General features: G+C 39.6%; 1 protein-coding gene across 1 annotated transcript in view; it reads right to left on the reverse strand.

The window, feature by feature from the left end:
- ARHGAP24 (Rho GTPase activating protein 24) overlaps positions 1 to 22,933 on the reverse strand; it is a 109,994-nt gene that overhangs the window by 17,609 nt on the left and 69,452 nt on the right. The window contains exons 4-6 of the mRNA XM_036762421.1: positions 21,838 to 21,957; positions 15,042 to 15,249; positions 5,492 to 5,624 (exon numbers count right to left, since the gene is read on the reverse strand). Of these exons, the coding sequence (XP_036618316.1) occupies positions 5,492 to 5,624; positions 15,042 to 15,249; positions 21,838 to 21,957 (461 nt within the window). The remainder of the gene's footprint in view (positions 1 to 5,491; positions 5,625 to 15,041; positions 15,250 to 21,837; positions 21,958 to 22,933) is intronic.

Raw genomic sequence — 22,933 nt, forward strand, 5'->3', positions numbered from 1 at the left:
ATGTACTATTTGAATCAATTGTTCTTTAAACGTTTAAGAGAATTTGCTTGTAAATCCATCTTGTCCTGGATTTATTTTCCTTTGGGATTTTATTTATGGATTATTTCATTTCTTTCTTAAAGATAGGGATACTTAAATCCCCTATTTTTTATTCCATTAATCTGGGCAATTTATATTTTATAAATATTCATCCATTTCATTTAGATTGACAGTTTCATTGGCATATAGTTGTGCAAAAGAACTTGTAAAAATTTCTTTTATTTCTTCTTCATTGGTTGTGAATTTTCAATTTTAATTTCTGATACCGGTTTACTTTTCCTATTTTTGAATTGTTAGCTAATAGTGTCTCTATTTTATTGAGTTTTTTTTTGTTTTTGCAAAAAATTCTATGTTTTTTAATTCAATTTTGTTTTTTGTTTTGAATTTTATTAATTTTTCTTTTGGTTTTCAGAATTGCTATTTTGGCGTTAAACTAGAGGATTTTGATTTTTTGATTTTCTAGTTTTTTTAGTTGCATACCCAATTTATTGATCCACTTTTTCTCTTTGTTAATTGTTGAAGACAAATAGAGATATTGAATTTCTCTATATATGTAGAGATATAAAATTTCCCTTCTGTACTGCTGTGGCTGTCTGCTAAAATTTTACTGTCTTGTCTCATTACTGTCATTTTAATGAAATGTCAATATTTGTTTCTATGATTTGTTATTTGATCTACCTATTCTTCAGGATTAAGTTATTTATTTTCTAATTAATTTTTAGTCTTTGCTTCAAAGTCATTTTGTTGTATATAATTTTATTACATCTATCTATAAGATATACGTTTAACATTTGTTTTTCTTAGGATCTTCCTCCGCCAATATGTGATCAATTTTTGTGAAGATTCTATGCACAGATGAGAATGGGTATATTCCTTTCTACTTCTATTCAATGTTTTCCGGAGGTCTATCATTTCTAATTCTACTCAGGTCCTTCATTTTGTTTTTTGGTGAGATTATCTAGTCTGAAAGGGCTAAATTGAGGTCCTCCACTTACAGTTTTACTGTTTATTTCTCTCTATAACTCACTTCACTTTTCCTTTAAGAATGTAGAGGTTATGCCATTTGCTACATATGTATTTGCTATTGATATTTATTCACTACTCTGGCACCTCTCAGCAAAGCACAGTTTCCTTATTTATATCTAATTAAGACTATCTTTGTTGTTCTTTGTTTGAGATTATGATTTCCACTTCTGTCTTTTACATAAGTATAATAGATGGCATTTCAAACCCCTGTTTTAACTGTGAAGATCTTTCTGTTTCAAGCACGTTGGATTCTGGTTTCTAACCCATTTTGTCCTTGCTGTTGTTGTTTAGTCATTTCAGTCACGTCTGAATCTTTGTGACCCCATTTGGGGTTTTCTTGGCAAAGATACTGGAGCAGTTTGCCATTTCCTTCTCCAGCTCACTTTACAGTTGAGGAAACCAAGACAAACAGGGTTAAGTGACTTGCCCAGGGTCACACAACTAGTAAGTGTCTGGGGTCACATGTGATCTCAGGAAGATGAGTATTCTTGATTCCCAGACCAGTACTCTATCCACTGTGCCACACTCTTTTCTATTTTATGTATCAGCTCCATTCACATTCATGGTTATGATTACTAATTATTTCCTTCCATCCTATTCTCTTATAATTTTTCCTCCTCTTTTTTTCCTGCCCCTTCTTTAAGAGTTTGTTTTGCTTCTGACTAATCCCTTTCTTAATCTACCTTCCCTCATATTCTTGCTTTTCCCTTAACACCTTTTGAGTGAAACTTATTTCTATATGCAGTTGCATGTAGGTATATTTGCCCCTCCTTTGGCCAGTTAAGATGAAAATGAGGTTCAGGTGTCACTTTCTCTCCCCATCCCCTCTTTCAGGTTGTATAGACTTCCTGCACACACCAAATATGTGATAATTCCCTCCATTTTTCCTCTGCTTTCTCTCACTCCCAATGTATTCCTTTTCCCCCTCCCTTTCCATTCTTCTTCTAAGATTGTCAAAACATAATAGAATCACTTCTAGGCCCTTTGTCTAATTAAATTCCTTCTATGACCCCTGATTATAATAGAGTTGTGTGGGAATATATGGATCATCTCCCCTGCAATAGATGATTTAATTGGACCCTTACTTTATTGGACCTCTACTTTATTCTAATCATTATTAATCAGTTTGATATGATTCCATAGGGGTAGTGATTATAAATTCTGCATATTAGGCCCCAAAACTGTGAATTGTAGACTATAAGTTCACTTGCTTAATCATAGAAAGCTAAGTAGAGGCCCTCCACCCTTGTTTTTCCTTGTTATGGTGACCAAGCCCAGCATGGTAGAGGTGACTCAATTACATGGAAAGTCCCCCTGCTGTTTTTTTGCCCCTCTTTCTCCTGTCATCCCTCTATTGCCCAACATGGGGAGATGACCATGAGTATTTGACCAATGAGTGGCCCTGGTTGCTAACCTGTGGGCTGCCTTTCTACCAGACCATGAGTGCTCATCAGGACCTCCTAAAGGTCAAGATAGGTCTGTCGAGGTCTGCTCATTAGACCATTTATCACCCAATGGGATTCTGTAGTTTATGTAGACCCTCTCAGAAGGTCAAGGGCAAGGTTTTTCATCCAATGAGATTTTGTATTTTTAGTTTGCTTCATCTGTATTGTCTGGGTATCAAGTACTATAAAACTAAGGCCCTGGAGAAGGGGGAATCTCAGATCATGAGGAAGGTCTGCAGTCCAATGCATCAGAGGGAGCCATGGATTCTTTAATAACGTGCCATTGGCTCAGAGCTCTGTCTCAGTGGTTTTTCTTGCAGACTGGACAATTTTCAACCCCACACCTCCATATATGGCTGTCAGTAGTTTATCTTTGCTTAGTCCTTTACAATTGTTCCTTTATAATTACCTTTTCATGCTTCTTTTGACTCTTATAATTTGTTTATAAAATTTCCTACTCAATCTGGTCTTTTCAACAGAAATGCTTTAGATTCTTTTATTTCATTAAAAATCCATTTTTCCCCCTACAGGATTATACTTACTTTTGCTGTGTAAGTTATTCTTGGTTATAAACCTAGATCTTTTGCCTTCTAGAATATCATAGTTCTGCCTCTCTGCTCCTTTATAATGCTGGCTGCTAAATCATGTGTGATCCTGACTAGCTCCTTTATTGCTCCTCGAATTCTTTCTTTTTTGTTGCTTATAGTATTTTTCTTTGACCTAGGAGGTTTGCATTTTTGTTTTAATATTCCTGGGAGTTTTCATTTGGAGCTTTCTTTCAATAAGTGACTGGTGGATTCTGTTTTTACTTTACTCTCTGGTTCTAAAATATCTGGCTCTCAGGTAGTCTAGTGATTCTTAAATTATGCCTCCTTGATCTGTTTTCCAGGCCAGTAGTTTTTACTATGAGATGTATTGCGTTTCCTTCTATTTTTTTTTGTTTTAGTCTTTTGACTTTGTTTTAATATTTCTTAATGTCTCATGGAATCATTAGCTTCCATTTGACTCATTCTTATTTTAGGAAGTTATATTCTCGGGAAAGGTTTCTGTATGAACAATCTTGCTAGCAGCTGCTGTAGGGGTGTGTAAGTTTAATCAAACATACATATAGCATTCACTTAGTTCAGGGGGAAAAGATCAGCCCCCTGAACTTCAAGGCAAATACAACCAGAAATTACAGAAACAATATAAACAGACCAAATACAAACCAACATCTGGGTTAGCAAAGCTGGGGGGCAGTTACAGCTTGCCCAGAGTCTCAACACTCCTTCCATGAGTGTGCCCCAGAAGTCAAACACCAAGCTCCCCTCAATTACATCCTGTTCAGAGCCCTGAGGGCTCTGACCTCACCCAGACTGGGTGTGTGAGAGTTCCCCATTCCCAGTATCACATCATATACGAGTCAATGGCTCCTGATTGTCTTAATTCTGAGAAATAGCTAAGAAATATTCCAAGACAAAGACAGCAAAAAGGTTTCCCACCCATTCAAACAAAAGGGAGACTTGATAGTCTTAGCATCCCAAAAGGGAAGAACTGGGAAAAGTCTGATTGCCTTAACAGTTTCATACTTTTTGTTCCAAGTTTTTAATTATCTGTCTATACCTTTCTTTCACAGCCCTCATTTTTTCCCTCTTATTTGGTTTTAAAAGTAATGTTTAGCTTTAAAAAAAAAAAAAACCAACTACTCTTGCATTATGTCTTCCAGGAATTCTAGCTGAACTTGTGTCCAAGACTTTGCTTCAGAGTCATTGATCTTCTTCTGGGTTTGTCTTGAGTGCTATTGTCACCATAACAACTCTTTATGGTGGAATTATTTTTTATGTTTTCTCATTCTTCCAGCCTACTTCTTCACTTGAGACTTTACCTTGGGCCAGACTCTGTGAATTTAAAGGGGACGTGTGTGAATATCTGGGATGAGCTTCGGTCCTCTTGGGTCCTTCTGCTGCCTTCTTGGGACATTGAATGTTGTATTATTCTAGGATCTCATGGACCACTCAGTCTGGGGACATGCAAGTTTTTGGAGTTCCCAAAGTGATGGCATCAGGGAAGAAGTCTGATCACTGCTCTTCTGGTCTGGGCTATGAAAATTCCTGACCCAGGTTTTGGTCTGAGCAAGATGCCAGTTAGTTTTTCCCTGGCTGGAGTTTCAGAAGATTTCTTCTAAAAAGCAACGGGACTTTGGGATTCTCTGTGGATTGGAATTCTTCTCCCAGTTATTTCATTATAGGCTTCAGCCTGGGCTGTAGGCAAGAAGTAAAATCCTCTCCTCTTTTCCTGAGACCACACAGCTGCTTTTTGCTTCTCAATCTATTTCTCACTCAATCTACAGCTAAGAATTGCTACAATTGCTTCTTTCTACTACCCCTAGGCATAGCTCCCCTCCTTAGCCAGCCCTGGGCCTATGACCTAGGTATGAGACAGAACTGCCACATGGTACATTTTCCTTCTCTGGGCTGTAGTTCAACCCTTGGGGGTCTCTTCTTGCCCTGGTTCCCAGACTTGGACCTTTTTGGTCCTTGGAAGGCTCTTTTCAGTGAACTCTTGGCCTGACTCTATTCCCAATGCCCTTCTCTGTCTTCTTATGCTGACCTGAGCTGGAAAAATGACTCACTGTTATTTTTTCTTAGGTTTCTCAATCAGGATTCAGTCAGGTATATTTTTCTAGATCTTTATGGAGAAGATGTGGTAGGGGAATATGGATTACACTTCTTCCTGCTACTCTACCATCTTGACTCCCCTAAAGGTGAGACCATAACAAGCCAAAAAGTGATACCAATATTTTGGGTTGGTCCTTAAGATCAGACCCAATCCACATGAGCCCAGAGTTTAAGGGACTTGTGTCACAGATTATTATGCTAATTAGCATAGAGATGTATAAGAACAACTTTAAAGAGAATCAAAATGGCAGATTACAGATGAAAGGTCAGAAACATTGATATGAACCCAAGCACATGTATATTTAGAATTGCCATTAAACTTACCATTTCTTCTTCTTTACTGAGTAGATTGGCACAGGACAGAAAATCTTCATACTTTGCATAGGGAATAACTGGCTCTGGAAGTTCTTGGAGATATAATTGTAGAAGTGACGCCACCGTGTGCACATCTGTGTTACTGGAGGAACAGAACATTAAAGATACTTTTCAGTGAAGTGATGCACTCTTTACTGGGCCTTTGGCTACTCTGCAAAAATTGCACAGTGTAAAAGCATAGGTTAATTGAAAAGATCCATGAGTAGACCTAGAGAGATAGAAAGTAAGTAAGATGGATTCCTTAGAAAGCCCACAAAAAGGACTTACGAAAAGTTATTTAATGAAGATGAATTTATTAAGGTCAAAAATTAGAATTTCATATATTCTAAGCATTATCTCATACAGCAAAGTCCGAGCTGAGTTCAACTAGTCAGTCAACCAGTCAACTAGCATTTATTAAGCACCTGTTATGTGCCAGGCACACAGTACTGGGATTATAAGAAAGACAGTCCTTCATCTCATGGAGTTCATAGTCTAATGGGGAGACAATATGCAAAGAACTACAAACAAGTTGTATACAGAATAAAGTTGGGGCAGTCTCAGGGGGAAGACACTAAGACTCAGGAGGATTGGGAAAGGCTTCTTACAAAATATAGAACTTTAGCTAAGACTTGAAGGAAGCCAGGGAAGCTAGAAGACAGAAATGAGGAGGGAGAGAGCTCCAGGCCTGGGGGACAACCAGTGAAAATACCCAAAGTCAGGAGGTGGAGTGTCATGTTCAAGGACGAGCAAGGAAGTCAGTATCCCTGGATCACAGAATATGTGAAGGGGAGTGAGGTATAGGAAGAGGCCACGTTATAAAGGACTTTGAAAGCCAAACAGGACTTTATTCTGGAGGTAATAGGAAGCCAATGGAGCTTACTGAACGGGGGAGAGGGTAGAATGACCAAACTTGTCCCTTAGAAAAATCAGTTGGTAGATGTAGAGTTGATTGGAGTAGGGAGAGACTTGAGGCAGGAAGACCAATTAGCAGTCAATTGTAATAGTACAGGTGTGAGGTAATGAGGGCTTGTTGAAAGGGTGGCTTGTTGAAAGTCAAAGGATAGAAGGGTGTTGTATAGAAGAGATGTTATGTGTAAGAAATGGGAGGAGGAGTTTTGTTTCCACAGAACTAAAGGTGTGCTTCCCCGCCCTCCCCCACCCCAGCTTTAGCAGAGACCAGGCCTCAAGGTCAGTCAGGTGAGAGGTCAGAGGCTTGTATGCATGTGCATGCTTTTTGAGAAGGCAGTCTGGGGAATTAGAGGCCAAACCCACTTGAACCAGTTCAAGCTTATCTATGGTCTGGTCTTGGTCAAGAATCCAGGCCTACTGATTTGCATAATTTACATATGTTAAAGAGGGAAAGTAGGGGAAGTAAAAGAATATAGTTTAATCCTAAACTAAGACAAGGAAAATCTAATTAACTTCACTTTTGCTTCTGTATCCTTATTATCCTACCTGTATAAACTGTATAACCTAGGAAAACTATGTAAAAAATATTGTAAACTAACCATAACTCTAGCAGGAGTGGAGGGAATGGTTACCCCTGCTCCTGCAGCTGTATCAGTGTGAGTGTTCCGGTGAGCACTACATCTGCTCTCTAGAGGAGCGTAATAAAATGCCTTCCTCTGCCCACTCTGGTCTTGAGTTCTTTGGGTGAGAATGGGCAAATCACATGGATTTTCCTAAGGTCACGTGAAGGGAAGCAACAGGCAGTGGAAGCTTGCCAGGCTTACTCCTGGATCTTGTCTTGGGGTGTCCTGTGATCCCCACTGTGGTGTTAAGAGGGCTACCATTCCAGATTCCCTTGGAGAACCCTGTGGTCTGCACAGTCTTCTTAAGGGGACATCACTTGGGACTTCCGGCCCTGTCTTGGGAGCCTTGTGATCTTACCGCCGTCCTAAGGGGCCATCACTTGGGTCCTCCTTAGGGTGTGACCCCTAGGAGGCCCTGTGACCCCCACAGATTAAGAAGTGGCTACCACTTGGTCTTCCTCTGGGAGTCCTGTGGTCTGTACAGCCTTCCCTAGGGATTATCACAGGGTGCTTCCTCAGGACTTTGGCCCTGCCTAGGAAGTCCAATGATCCCCAAAGCTGTGTGTTCTCACAATTTGGGGAAGTTCAGTGATCCCCAAAACCACGTTTCTCACGTTATGGAAGTAGAGATGACAGGATTTAGCAACTGATTGGTGTGGAATGTGGTGGGGAGAGAGTAAGGAGTTGAGGGTGATGCCTTAGTTACTGTATCAGTCAGGCAATAAACACAACATCAACAATAATCATGAATATGCCTATGTAGCTCTGTATTGCAAAGTATGAGAGGCTCTCCATATAGAAGGTAGAAGAAGTAAAACATTTATTCAGACACCAGAGAACCATAGCCCACAACCAAATGTTCAGCTCCCACAACCAGTTAGCTCACTTTATAATAACAGCAAGGAATTTAAAAACACAATATCACAACATGGAGCCTCGCCATTCCAAAATCTCTCCGACCCCCTGCTGGGGTCTTCCCCAAAACAGACTCACAGTACAGCTATCACAGTCTGCTCAGCTATCACAGGCCGACTTCTTTACCTCAGCTCTATCGCTACAGCCGTTAATAGGCATAACAGCTCTCTCAGCATTTCCTGTGACACAACTTCCTTTTCCTTTCAGGAAGCTCCTCCAACCACATGTGACTTGGGCTTCCTGTGACAAAAGCAGGTCATATGGCTTATTAATGGGTGGGAAAGATCTTCAAATCTAAATTGCTATTACAGTTACAAGCCTAAGTGAGTGGGAAGATGGTAGCATACTCAACAGTAACAGGGAAGTTAAGAAGAAGAAAGAGTTGGGTTTGGGGGAAGAGAGAGATAATGAGTTCAGTTTGGGACATGGTGAGTTTAAGATGTCTACAGGACATCAAGTTCGAGATGTCTAATGGACATTTAGAAATGCTAGACAGAAGGTCAGGAGAGAGTTTAGGTAGGGCTGGATAAGTAGCATCAAGGGTTGTCTGCATAGGGATAATCATTGAAACAATGGCGGTTGTTCAGATCATCATGTGAAATGATATAAAGGGAGAAAAGAAGAGAGCCCAGGACAGGGCCTTGGGGAACACTTACAGTGAAGGGGAATGATACAGATGAAGATTCAGCAAAGGAAAGAGGGAAGGAGTGGTCAGACAGGTAGGAGGACAAAGAGAAGAGAGCAGCATCACAAAAACCTAAAGAGAAGAGTCTACTGGAGTGGAGTTTATGCTCTTCTAAGCATGTTTCAGTAAATGTATCTGAGAGGAAGGAGAGATTCAAGAAGTTTGAGTTTGTAAAGAAACTAATAATGTGCTTGATAGGAAAAGAGGCAGATGGAAGGAGATAAACATTTATCAAGTGCCTACTATGTGCCAGACACTATATGAAGTGCTTTTACAAATATCTCACTTAACCCTCAAAACAACCCTGTAAGGTCTGTGTTATAACTCCCATTTTACAGTTGAAATTCAGGCAAACAGAGATTAAGTGACTTCCTCTCAGTCATACAAGTTTAGTATGCTGAGGCCCATTATTTATTTATTTCAGTGCTTTTCTGGGCTGAAGTTGTAGCTGGATGATAAAGCTTTCTTGAGCTTCTTTCTCAGCTGAAGGATGTATTGGCTATGGGTGTTTGCTGGATTCTTAATTAAACATCAGCAAATAGATTGTAAAGCCAGTGGCACAATTGCTGGTAGAATTGTATGCATAGAGGAAGAAAGCTACATGTTGACTCTACTAAGAATCTTCTTCTGGTCTCAGTGTACCTACTGTGTTCATAAGTATGTGGCTGAAAAATTCAGGTTCTGGGTCTCCTTGGTGGGAAAATGGGGAAAAGTGTTCTAGGTTTCCTAATGCCTAAGACTAACATTTATTTGAACAATATTCTCTCAAGATATCTGCCTTGATCTAAATGGATCCTGGCAGAGAGGCCATGTACTGAGAAATACTTCTTCCATGATATTTTGGCAATCATGGATGATTTCTGCTTCCTGATAGGATATGCCTGGGTAGGCCTTATAAAGTTATCATCGATATATGACATATTCTTGCTACCTCTTTCAAGAGATAAAAAGTCAAGGTAGACAAGTCTTAATATGTTTGCTGGTGCTAATATTCTTCAAATATACAGTACAAGTTGGTAATACTTTTCTTTGAACACACTGGGCACAAATCTCACTTTTCTTTATGATATCTTTTTCCACATTGGGCCAGTAACAATGAAATCTTCTTCTTGGCTCCAGGGTTTTATCTTGTCCCATATGTCCAAAGTCATGTAAAGCTTTCATGGCCATAGAGCTATATGCCCCAGGTAATACCAGCTGCTTCTTGGAACCATTTGTGGGATCAGGGACAGTATGGCATAGTACTTCATTGCACAGTTTTAATTTTGACAACTGTCTACAATAAAGGGACTTCAGGATACTGGAACTTGAGTCCTTTAAAATTTACTGCCTGACTTTTTGTCTTGCAGTTCTCACAGTTATTCGTTGGCCATCTTTTCTCTTCATCCACCGGCAACTGAAATAAAAAAGGTTGGTTCAATGATTCAAGGCTCATAAATTCAGTCGGCATGCTCTCTGGTGGAAATCCCAAACTGTGTTCCACCTCCTTGATTGTTACATACAGCTTTCTTTCCTTCTTTGTGTATTACTACAGTTTCTGTGCCAAGTACCTTTTTGACAAGGCATCTGAATTGCCTTGGTCTTCTCTGCCTGGTAATGTAGTTGAACATGAAGTTAGCAAGTTACCCATCTCTGGCAGACAGTATCTAACTTGGCACTGGTCAGAATATGTTGGTGGAGTATTGTCAGTCCAAACTTAGAACTTTCCTCCATAAACAGTCTTTTTCTCAGTGATCAAACATTTTGAGGAACTCCAGCTTTTGTGAAGGGGATAACAGATGTTGTTGGTCAGGTCTCTGTCAGCAAATGCAGCTAGGATCATCATCTTCTTGGTACAGGGCTTCTCTTGATTCTCCCAACTAGCCATTGGTAGCTGGTGATAATTTTGCACAGGTCCATCCAGAAAACCACTGACAATACAAAGCATTGTATATTGGCATGGTATATTGGTGCCTTGATTCTTTGGTTTAAGGCAGAGGCATCAAACACATCACTCACAGACCACATGTAGCCTACAACTCTCCCAAGTGCAGCTAAAACCAGATTAAAATGTAATTGAAAAATATTTAACAAACAAATGAAAATACAAGAAAACAGATAATATCATATTTTAAAATTAAGTCAATATGCACCCCACAGGGATCCTTATGTATGGATATCAGCCCCCATTTCTATTTGAGTCTGATACCACTGATTTAAACTGTGGTAGTCAATACACATACATATCTTTCTATTCTTCTTTGGTACCATCATTATAGATGATGCATACGGATTGTGATGATATGTTCTCTGAGATCATTTATCACAGACAGATATTTTTCTAGGTTTTTCATGCAATAGCCAGGAGTAGATGAGCTTGGGCACATCTTACATCCTACTTCTGTAGTGAGATCATGTTTGTCCTCTCACTAAGCTTCTGTCTCAATCACTCCTTTCTCTCTTCTAGCACAGCTGAATCTGCAATATCCAGTTTCTCTGGATTAACTTCAGAGGTGGAAAGGCCAGGGCTCTTAGGCTGGTTTTGTGACAACTTGACTCTATTCTTCTGTATGCTTCTGTACAAGCGAAAGGGACAGTCAAAGTATCGAGGTATAAAGTTCCAGCCTCTTGTTTGCAGTGCTCCGCTACTATCCTAAACAGAGGGAAATTGGTTCCAATCAAAACATTTATGCAAGTTGGGTCTGGGCATGCCAGGCCACCACATGCACTGCTCTGTTGATGCCAGCAATAACTTCCAGGAATTCTGAAGATGAGCCTATGTATTCCAGGTGTAGAGAGTTTTTGTAATTCAGTCCTCCAAATCCAAAGCCTTTAAAAGGTTGTATGCATTAGGTATTTTCTTTAAGTATTTCTTGTAGAATGAGTAGAACACAATAGTCACTTGTACTCTGTTGTGTAGGAGAGAGTTTGGTATATATTCTCAATCCTCTATAGGAAGTATTATGAGTCCTAGTGGGAAAAACCCATTAAAAAAGACCAACACAGTCATGGCTATCATTTGTAGGGACAGGAGTGTCCTCCTTCCCCCATCTCTGTCATACTCTTCCATAGATGGTCCTATAGCCCTGAACTTCTATCTTACCAAAGTTGTCTTCTCAAATGCATGTGACCTGTATATAGGTATCTCTTCAACAGCTGTAACAGGAGGAGTATCTGTCTTTCTGGCTTCCTTATGATGGTGGTGTTTGTGTATCATGCTAGCTTACCGTCCAGTCTCTTGTCTTATTACTTTTCCATATGGGACAGATTTATCCTTGGATCCTTTTTTCCCTCTAATTACTAATTATTAATTCCCTCAGAATCACTGTGAGTTCTTCTGTTGACTCACCACCTTCTGGTTTAATAGTGCTTTCATAGTACTTTGAATATTTGTCACATGAGATTTCCTGACTTATCCTCTATATACTCAAATGATTTCACATAATCATGGGTCAGAGCATGTTTCAGCACTATAGAATCTTTAGAAATGTCTTTCAGGTCAAGCCAGCCATAAAGTACTATTGCTATTTGAATCATTCTGATCAAGTCTCGATACTCAGCCTCAATACACCTGTAACAACAATGCTGCTTGCAGCTTCTGTGGAGGTGTAAAACCAACAACACCAGCACACAGGAGGACTGCTAGCACAGGTTATTTGACCTGCTTTTCTAAGGAAAGCAACTTTAAGGGGTTAACAATCTTACTTTAATTAAACATACATATATCATTCACTTTGTCCAGGGGAAAAAGTCAGCACCCTGAACTTCAGAGAAAACACAAACAGAAATTACAAGCAGAAATTATACGCAGAGCAAATGACACAAATCAGCAGGCAAGGCTGCTAACTGTCTGTCTATAACAATACATACACAATTACCAGAAAGAGAAGCACCAACATCTGGGTTTTCAAAGCTGGGGGGCTCCTTAATGGCTACCTAGAGTCTCATCTGGCCAAATCACACTAACACTCTTTCAATGAGTGAAAATGCTAACCTCAGAGTATATATACACTTCTTCAGGGTCAGCCCACAGTGGGTGTCACAACCATACGACTCAAACTCATGTGACTTAAGTTTTCTTGTGACTTAAGCAGGTCATCAAGACTCTTGATTCAAAGACTCTTGATTCAAACAAAGGCAAGGCTCAAAGGTACTTGATTACCTCAGTGCTGAGAAGGACTCCAAAAGACAAAATAGCAAAAAGTCTCACTTTGCTTGCTATCACAACCCCTCTTGCCACTCTAGCCAGGAAAAAGTCTGTCTACTTATGATAGAAATTGGGATGGCTATTCCTCTTTTAATTGAATTTTTTTCTAGACTTATTGCTATTCCTGCTGTTTGGCCATGGCCATATGCTATTTTGAGTTTATTTATGTCTAAGCATGGGGTTGATTAACTTATTCAATCAAGTTACCTCAACCCACACAAAGTAAATGATAAGATGCCCAATCAATCAAAGTGCAAGATGTCCTTGGAGCTAATGTGCTATTACACAGAAGCTGTGTTCAGATATGACTAGGAAACTTGGCCATGCTCCAGGGGTTGTTTATAAATTATTAAATAAGTTTAGAACCAATATCATTTGAGAGGTTGAAGCAAGGGTGGTTTTCTAATGAAATCCCTGAAGAGGAACCACTTAGGGAGCAAGGAGAGGCTTTGACTTGGACCTTGGCCTAGGTATCCTCTCCTTACTCCTGCCTTTAGGTAGAGGAGGCCCTTGTGAGCTTCTAAGGTCCTGGAGGATGTGAGATTTCCCAGTTCCTAATAGCATCCCATCATCACATGTGATCTCTAAGTTTGAACCCCCCTTCCTTTGGATTCTCTATGTGTTTATGAGTGAGTGTGTCACTGACATTGGGTATTTTTATACCAACTCTCTACCACTTTAGTTAAAACTCATTTCTAAAAGATACTTAAAGCTAGCCGACAGAAATGATTCTCAACTAGTAATTTTGGAGTGTGAAAGCACACAGCTGAGGGCTTGAAATGATAGCATTAGATAATGGATCCTTTGGGGTAATATTACAACAGTGAGGAGGAAATGTAGCCTTGCTCTGAAATCTGAGATTCTTCTTTGAGAGTGTGAGTTGGGATGCGGCCCCTAGAGCCTAGATGGTCCATGATAGGGCCATGATTCCATTTGCTTATGCCACACTAGGCCTCAAAGGCAGGGCCTTTAAGACCTTCTAGAAAGCAGCTCCTCTTATCACTGTTAGAGACCCATCCATCCAGTCACCATCTTGCTGTCTTCCTATCCTCTGTAAAGTCTTCCTGAGGAGGGCTAGGCATATTCCTTGAAAACGTTCCTAATTTGGGATGATTGTTGCTGGTCTGTTCTCAAGGGAAGCCAGTCTATGCCTTTGAGGGGACCCAGCCACCATATGACATACTGGTGATGTGTCTCTTTCTACTATACAAGTCAGCTAGAAGGCATGGTGGATAGACAGCTGGGCCTGGAATCAGGAAGACCTGAATTCAAATCCAGCCTTGGACATTTACCAGTTGTGTGACCCTGGGCGAGTTACTGAGCCACTATTTGCCTTGATTTCCCCAATTGTAAAATGAGGATAATAATAGCACCTATCTCACAGAGTTGTTATGAGAATCAGATGAGATAATATTGTAAAGTGCTTAGTACAGTGCCTGGCTCTATAAATATATATAAGTGCCCTATAAATGTTAGCTATAATGATTAGATTACTTAGCCACCATTTAACATACTGGTGATATGTCTCTGTCCACTACGATGGAGCTATCTTTGGCTCTTCTCCTTAAAGCCACACTGCTATTTGAGCTGCAGAAGCTTGCCTTCCATGGACATACGGGCTGAAGGAAGGGGAACCATCGTCAGCCTATACGGTTTACACTCAGCATCGCTTAACCTTGCTTCTTTCAGGAAAGTTCTGTCTGTACTGATTCAGCTGGTGGGTCTGATAGATTACCCCCTGTCTCACTGGTGGCCTGAGCACTCTTCTTCTAGAATACTCATTCACCCAAGATCGGGAAAGAATACAGAGAGACAGAGAGACAGACAGAGACAGAGAGGAGAGAGAGACAGAGAGATACAGAGAGAGACACAGAGAGGCAGACAGAGAGAAAGAGGGGGGGAGGGAGAGACAGAGAGACAGACATGGACTTGGTAGTATTTCTTAAGTTTCTTTTGCTTGTTGAATGTGTATATCCAATGTTCCCTTTGGTCCCCATCTTACTTGCCTTAGTAAGGAGGAGTTGCTGCCCTCCCTTGTCTTTATAACTTGTTTGTGGATAGTTGTTTCCCATGTTAGCCTGTAAGCTACTTGAGAACAGAGACTGTTTTTTGCCTTTCTTTGTATCCCCAACACTTAGCATAGTGCCTGGTATATAGTAGGTGCTTAATAAATGCTTGGTGACTTTTTTTTTTACTTACCTGTCAAAAGATGGCTTCTCTCCATAATCAAAGGCCTCTCGCAGCTCTTTCACAAGGTTAGCCTGGCCTGAAAGTCGAAACAGACCTTCTTCCTTTAGCCCCCATTGTCGGATAAAATTCACACATTGTTCCACTAACATGGGGGCCAGGAAGTTCCCATATCTCTTCTCAAAGCAGACTGTTTCTTCTAGTTTCTGTCCAAAAATACCTGGCAGGGAACAAAGACACATATCTTTGGCATTAGGGAAAATAGCTCTGTTTATTTGCCTGAACGTTAACACTTGAGAAGGAAATTAACTCTAAGCAGCACTTCATTTATGTACACCATCCCAAAGGACTGTTTATAAGCATTTTCAAAGAAATCATCATCATTCATCATTTTTCTCTATTTTTCTAAAGCAGGTCCTCAACAACTGGGGAATCTCTGAATAAACTGGAGTATATGAACATAACGGAATAGTGTTGTACTGTAAGAAATAACGAATATAAAGAATTCAGGGTAACTTGGAAAGACTTATGTGATCTGATGCAGAATCAGGACAATTTACACAATGACCACAATGACTTGCGGCTGACTTTGATTGGAGTGAGTGAGGGCTGTGCAAAGTCACCAGCCTCACTTTCTCCTTCAGAGCCATCTAGCTCTGGAGTGGCCTGATATTTTCACCAGGATGGCACGATGCCCACAATAAAGTACAGGAAAAGAGCAACATGATATCAGAAATCAGATCAGTCACTGAGATGAATACTTAGATAAGAGAGAAGGGTGCTTCTGTTCATCAAGCAGAGAGATAGTAAACTATAGGTATGGAATATGGCATATAATGTCAGAAATATCCAGTACATTATTTTGCTTAACTATTTATTATAAGAAAGAATATTTGAGGTAGAAAGAGGACATTAGAAGGCAAGTGATAGCAGCACAGAAAAAGGGCATCAATAAAGCATATTTTTAAAAAGAAAAGCCTAGAAACACTAGCCTGATCATAGGGCTGTCCACCAGGTCAAAATATCATCTTTAAATCCATTAACACGTATGTATTCTGTACTCGACTGACTTGCATTTTGCCCAAACCTTCTTGTAGAACAGTGGGGAGAGTGAGTGGAAGGAGCCGAGTCCGAACCTTGTCTCTGACCCTCACTGCCTGTATAATCCTGTGCAAATCTCTTCAGTTTCCAAGGGTTTCTGTTTTCTTATTTGTAAAATGAGGGGCTTGGACTAGAGGGTCACTAGGGTCACATTCAGCTGTAGCACTACGATCTCATGATCCTAGTTTTATATTTCAATACTGTAAGAAATAGGGGCGGTGGGTTGGGGGGAGCAGTTTTGTTCCCACAGAGTTGAAAGCATTCCTCTTCCTCCCTCTCCCCACCCTCCCACCCCAGCTTTAGCAGAATGTAAGTCAGGTGACTGATCAGAGCTAGTTCTAATCAAAGCTCTGGGGTGAAAGGTTAGAGGCTTGTATTCATGCTTAAAGGAGCCATTTGAGGACGGCATGACGTAGGCAGTCAGGGGGTTGTATCTGGCCAATGAAGAGCCTGGTAGGAGATTTCAAAAGGGGAGTCAATAAAAAGACTGGCATCCATCTGAGTCCTTTGTACTCTCTGTACTCTCCTATACTCTGTTCAGGGGATGTACCCATTTATTCAGACCCAATAAAAGTAAAATGTAAATAAAGCACCCCCAACCTCTACTGCGTGGGTGGCATCCTTTCTCACGAGAAAGCAATAAAATTCCTTTTTGCCTTTTCTCAAGAATGGTCTCTGTCTATTTTTAACGTGAGTAGTGGTCTCAGATGCACACAGTACTGATCATTAGTTTTCTAATAGAAAACAGGAAAAAAATGTTGACGTGGCTCCAATGCATATGACTACATATTCATAGACTGCAAATCTGTTGAATATTAAGAAAATCATTGAAGGCAACTTGTTTCAAATAATCATCATGGCATAAACATGATGTCTTTCCAGCTTATTAATACCCTATCTAAAACAGGGTGCTCAGTATGGCGATGATGTTCCTAATGTGATCTGAGCAGGGTGGAGGCAGAAAACAGAACTCTCAAGTCCCCCTTCCCTCCCCCAGGGCCAGCCCCTATCTTTCCCAGCTTTGGGTCAGCAGCACATCTGAGACACATATTATCTGAGCCTTTCACTAATAAAAATCTTAAACAGCTCAGGTTTGACTACAGACACCTAATGAACTCAACTGGAGACCTCCTTGACGTTGAATTATGACTGACAATTTTACTTCGCAAAATAATTTTGCATGCAATTTGATACATCACAAAGGAGCATGCTTTTCTGGAGGTAGCTCTAGATCTAAGAGAAAACTCAATTAAAATGCTTTAAATTCATCTCTCTGAGCATCCACCAAGGTGTCTCCTGAGTACTGTGGTACAGCTGATATAAATTAGCTCAGGGTAGAAAACAGAAGCTAGGCAGCAGCAGAAGTGGTTCCACCCTCCACCTCCTACTCTGAAGCTTGACTACAGTCCTTCAGCCACTGGACCAGAAGACTAGTAATATAGATCTAATCAAAGAGAAGGCAAGTTATAACACTTGAAATGATTCATGGACACTTCATTCTCCCCCTCAAAGAAGTCTCATTGTGGAACTGAGAAGCTAAAACACAGTTTTGTGAATTAATCTGTGAATCTTTTACTCAAACACTGAATGCTCCTGTGATTACAGGGTAGAACAGGCAGCATTTTCAAAAAATCCCCAATATGATAGTTGCAGAATACTGTCTACCCATATTTGGTACCCATCAGACATCCTTGATACGTACTGCCATTCTTCTTTTGTGTTTAAGTAGATGAGAAGATTTAATGGGAAGGACATTGGACTACATAGTCACCAGTTCTCTTTTGGCCAGGAACCCTGAGGGTCTTCCCCTCCCAGTTTGATTTTTTTTTTTTTAGTTTTGATTAAAGAGGTCATTGCTTGATTGACTTCTTAAAGAGGCCTATTCACTGAATGGGCATTCCCTCACTCAAAATGAGAACCTGAAAAGACTTAGCCTAGAAGGGCCAGGGTCTCTCAAAATGCATCCTGGGCCATCTCCAGTCTTCCTGATGAATATCAGGCCACTGGACCCAGATGGCTCTGGGGGAGAAAGTGAGGCTGGTGACCTTGCACTGCCCTCCCTCACTCAAATCAGTCAACTGCAAGTCATGTCATTATTCTTCAAGAACAAAGGACAAACACAACAACTCAGATGGTCAACATCAAACTGTGTGGGATGGAAGACCTCACCAATTAAAAAAATTAATTTTTAACAAGGAGCCATCTCAGGGTGGGAACAGAAATAAAATTTTATTCAATTCTTGCGAGAATAGGGCATCCTCTGCCAGACCAGATCTAGCAAGGGAGGCAAAGGCACAAGGAACAAAGCACCAATATTATACCTAATGCAAGACAATTCCCTCCTACCTCTGACCCTTCTCACCATTGGCTGGGAGGCGAGCTTACAATCTGAGCATGAAAAACTAGACAAAGAACCGGGAAATCAAGGCACAAAAATTCCAGTTCCCATTCCCTTAGTTAACGATTACAACTAAGGTGACATCTATAAATCTAAAGAAGGAGAATAAGATAAGGGGAGGGGTAGACCCTCTCTATTCTTCTACAGTACTTTTACAATAAAGGAAAGCAGGTCACAGTGACCCTATTCTTACCTAGCAAACCTTTAAACCAGAACCAGAAGAAAGAACAAAAAGTTTCAGGGTAAAAAAAAGAAACTTTTCCAGAGGCTGAGCAATCAGGCTCTCACGGCCTCACAATTTTTCCACTTCCTTATTTCCCTATTTCTTGATTTTTAAACATTTTTAAGTATATGTATGTGTATATATATATATGTATATATATATATATATGTATATATATACTTAAAGTATGTAAGTATATATATATGTATATATATACTTAAAGTATGTAAGTATATATATATATACACAGACATATACACATATATACATATATATGTGTATACACACACACACGCATATATATTCCCTGCAAAGTCTTCACATTTTATTTTCTCACTACCTCACACAATATTATAGAGTTTGAGGAAGAGGTTTATAAGGAAGCAGGGGTGAGAGACCTTTACTCTGGACTTGAAGCGTCCCAATGGTTCCTTGCCAATCTGAAACAAAAGCAATCATAATAACAAGCATTTACATAGTGATTTTATGATTTCCAAAGCACTGCTTCCATGTCCTCTCATTCAATCCACACAACAACCTTGTGAGGTAGGGGGTATTATTCCTATTTTTCAGATGAACTATGACATATAAAAAGTTAGAGAGATATAGTTTCTGGATAATTAATAATTAATAATTTTATTAATTATGGCTAGCAGATAATTAATAAAAGGGGTCAGTGGAACTTTTGAATGCCAAAGACCCCTTATGGAACCCACTCATTGCTTATATGCTCTTGAAAGAGAGGGTGTTCCTGACAGTGGCAATCAACTCTGACAGGTTAACAATTAATGAGAAGAATGATTATAATGATTACCTTCAGCCTTAGGCAACCTAGATAAAGGATCTATCCCCACCCACCCACCCAAGCCTAAACAGAATACAAAAGGCTTCCCCACTTGGGTGGGGACTAAACAAGACCTAGGAGAAAGTTAATCCCACCTCATTATCAGCAATATCCTTCAGATGCTGATTTGACCCAATAGAGAATGAGGAGATGGGAAGGGAAAAAACCCTGGCTGTCCCCAATAATTGGTTATTTAATAATAATTTCTCTCAGAAGAAATTGAGGTTGAGAGAGATTGTGACATGCCCAGGATTGATGATGAGGAAGACTTCATTAGAATAAATATGTGGTGCTGGTATGCATAGACATTTCTCTTTAGCTTTCTTGTCTTTCTAAGACACTGAGGACTATCAGCAGTACTCCCACAATCTAAACCTCATTAATAATGCTTTCCGGGCCCCCATTTTATTTTGTACATATTGTATACATGTATGTGCACACAAGCTCAGTGAGGGCAAGGACTGTTTCCCTTCTGTCACTGGCAAGTTATTTGACAGATCCTTCTCCATCATCTAGAGATGAATATTAATTTGATATAAGAAATGATGAGCATTGTCAAAATAAATCAAAGTCCTTGAAAAAAGGACAAACTGTTAGGTATCCGGATACTGGAGGAAAAAGAGAGTGAGAATTCTGGTAAATGAGAAATGCAGATTCCCAGTCTCCTTTTACCTATCAATTCTAACATTCTTGGCCAAACTTTAATGAGTAACAACACTTAACTGATATAGGTCTCTGCATCCTCTCCCTCCTGTCCTTATGGACTGCTGATAGGTGGGTTAATAGGCAGTGGGCAGGTACCAGAGGTGAGGAGGACCCTAGATAACACACAAGTAGCTGCTGGGGTTTAACCTTTGGTGCTCTCCCTGAGCTCACTCTCTTGTCTTCCAACTACCAATGCTCCCTTGGAAGTCATGTCATACACAGAAGAACCCTATTTCCTCCAGAGGAGGGTCCTTGGCACATATTGGGGAGGACGGATCTTGCTTTGCATCCATCTCATTCTCCTCCCCTTTTTCTCAGTGCAAGCACCAGGAGGACAACTATAATGGTGGCTCTCCCAACTGCTATACCCTCTGTTTCTGCCTTCGACTCTGGCCAGTCACTGACACAGGCAATACAGGAAATAGGTGCAGTCAGACAAAACAACATGAAGGAGGCAGGAGAGAAAAATGCCCTCCTACTAAGTACTGCTAAATAAATATGCTTTAAGAAATCCTCTTTATGGTTGAGTGGACTTTTTCTTCTAATATTGAATGTAAACTACCAGGAATCTGGTCCAAGAGTCTGGCACAGCCCAGAAATAGCTCATATGTATCAAACTGGCAAAAACTGAAAGAGACACTTGGTAGAGAGGCTGCAGGAAAACACTCATAATGGTGCGCCATTGATGGATCTGTGAACTGATAAAGTCATTCTGGAAAGCAATTTGGGACTGTGCCAAGAAGTCCATAAATTATACATCCAATGTATATATAACCCAATGAGATAAAAGAAAGAGGGGAAAAACACACATGTACATTCTATCAGATAGTGGCAAAAGAAATTATGGTATGTAAATATAATGAAACATTGCTCCACAAGAAATAATGAGACAAAAGGCAAGACATTTACAAACTGATACAAAGTAAAGTGAGCAGAACCAGGAGATTAATTTATACAGTAATAATATTATAAAGAAAAAATAATTTTGGAAGACCAGAGAAGTTTGTAGAAAATCACAAAATTCTGTCAACTAGAGCCACAACAAATATGTGTGTGTACATATATATTTATGTGTGTATATATGTATACATACACATATATCTAAATATAACAAAATCGATTAATGTAAATAATCTCAGCTGGACCCTCATTATGGCAATGATTACTCTTACCACATAGACCTGCATCCTTCCTGTAGGAATTATCTCGTGGGAAGTTATTTCTTTTCTTCTTTGAGGGGGGATTTACATCACTGTATTTGGCATGCTTCCTTCTGTTTTCTGATGGTGAGGGTGGGACTTCTACCATCTTACTGGAGTTGCAATATGTTTATACATGAGAGACATTCCTCTCCAAACTCCACATAGTTCAAAGATATCACTACACAATTCTCTATATTCATCTATTTGAAGACAGATGCTGATATCAAAACAATAGCCTCTGATCTGATAGGGGAAAAAAAAAGCTGCAACAAAGAACTGTAGCATAGAATTATTTTCATCATGCCTGCTTTTCCGTTATATTTAAATAGACTCACCTCCACCAAAAGGTGCCCATATGACTCTGCGAATAGATTTCAGCCATTCTTCCATGTCATTCTGTGTATTAGCCATGAGGAGGTAGGTCTCATGATTTGCTGTCATCTGATGATCTCTTCCTGTAAAAAAAACAGTGACATATCAGCAAGCTCCCAAACAAAATCTTGCCACTGAGAGCTTCCCCAATAACTACTGTCACACACTACATGCATGATGCAGGTACAGGGACTGTACTATGCCAGGGTTTGATTCTGTCAAGCAACAAATTATTTATCCCTTTCTGAGATATGGCATCAGTGTTTTTATCTAAGTCACTGACAAAAATGATTAGAAAGAGCTAAGGATAGAAACCTGATGTAGAAAGCAACTATCTAAAACAGCAGATCTCTGAAAAAGAGAATAATAGAATTAGAATGCAAAAAAAGTTATAGTAGAAAGAAAATTAACTAATCAAAACCAAAATACAAAACAGGAAAAGCACATGAAATTGAAGAACGGTGTGAAGCTATAATCTCAAAATGATAAATCTGCCAGAAAAACATTTTTTTTTAAAAAACACATGAATACCATACTTTGGAAAATTATTGGCAAGTTGCCCAGAAATGCTGGACGCCTAATACAAAGTTCATGAAAGAATCTACAGAATAACAGCAGAAAGAAACCCCAAATTTAACTAAAAAAAATACACGGCAGTCAGACTTCCAAAGTATTCATTAAAAATATCTCATATTCCAAGTAAATAAATGAGACTATCATAACATTACTCTTTGCTTATAATATATAATCACAAGACAAGTAATTCTTTCAGAAGTTTCCATAAGTGGGAAAGGATTCAACATGTAAATTCGTCAAAGAGAAGCATAGATAGATTCAAATAGCAACGCAAGACTAAGACATGAAATGCATGTTTTTATGCAGCTAGAGATAAATATGGCTGTGGGGGCAGGGTAGAAAAGCCTTTCTGTTGGTTTTCAAATTTTTCTTTAAAAAAAACATTGTCTGAAAATCAATTGATAAAGAAAAGAAGTCTTCAGTGAACAACAGAATCCAAGGAACAAATGGTATGAGGGGAAAAATCAAAGGAAAGTCGGAGAA

Source organism: Trichosurus vulpecula, chromosome 6 (genome assembly GCF_011100635.1).
Source record: "Trichosurus vulpecula isolate mTriVul1 chromosome 6, mTriVul1.pri, whole genome shotgun sequence".
In the NCBI taxonomy this organism is placed as follows: Eukaryota; Metazoa; Chordata; class Mammalia; order Diprotodontia; family Phalangeridae; genus Trichosurus; species Trichosurus vulpecula.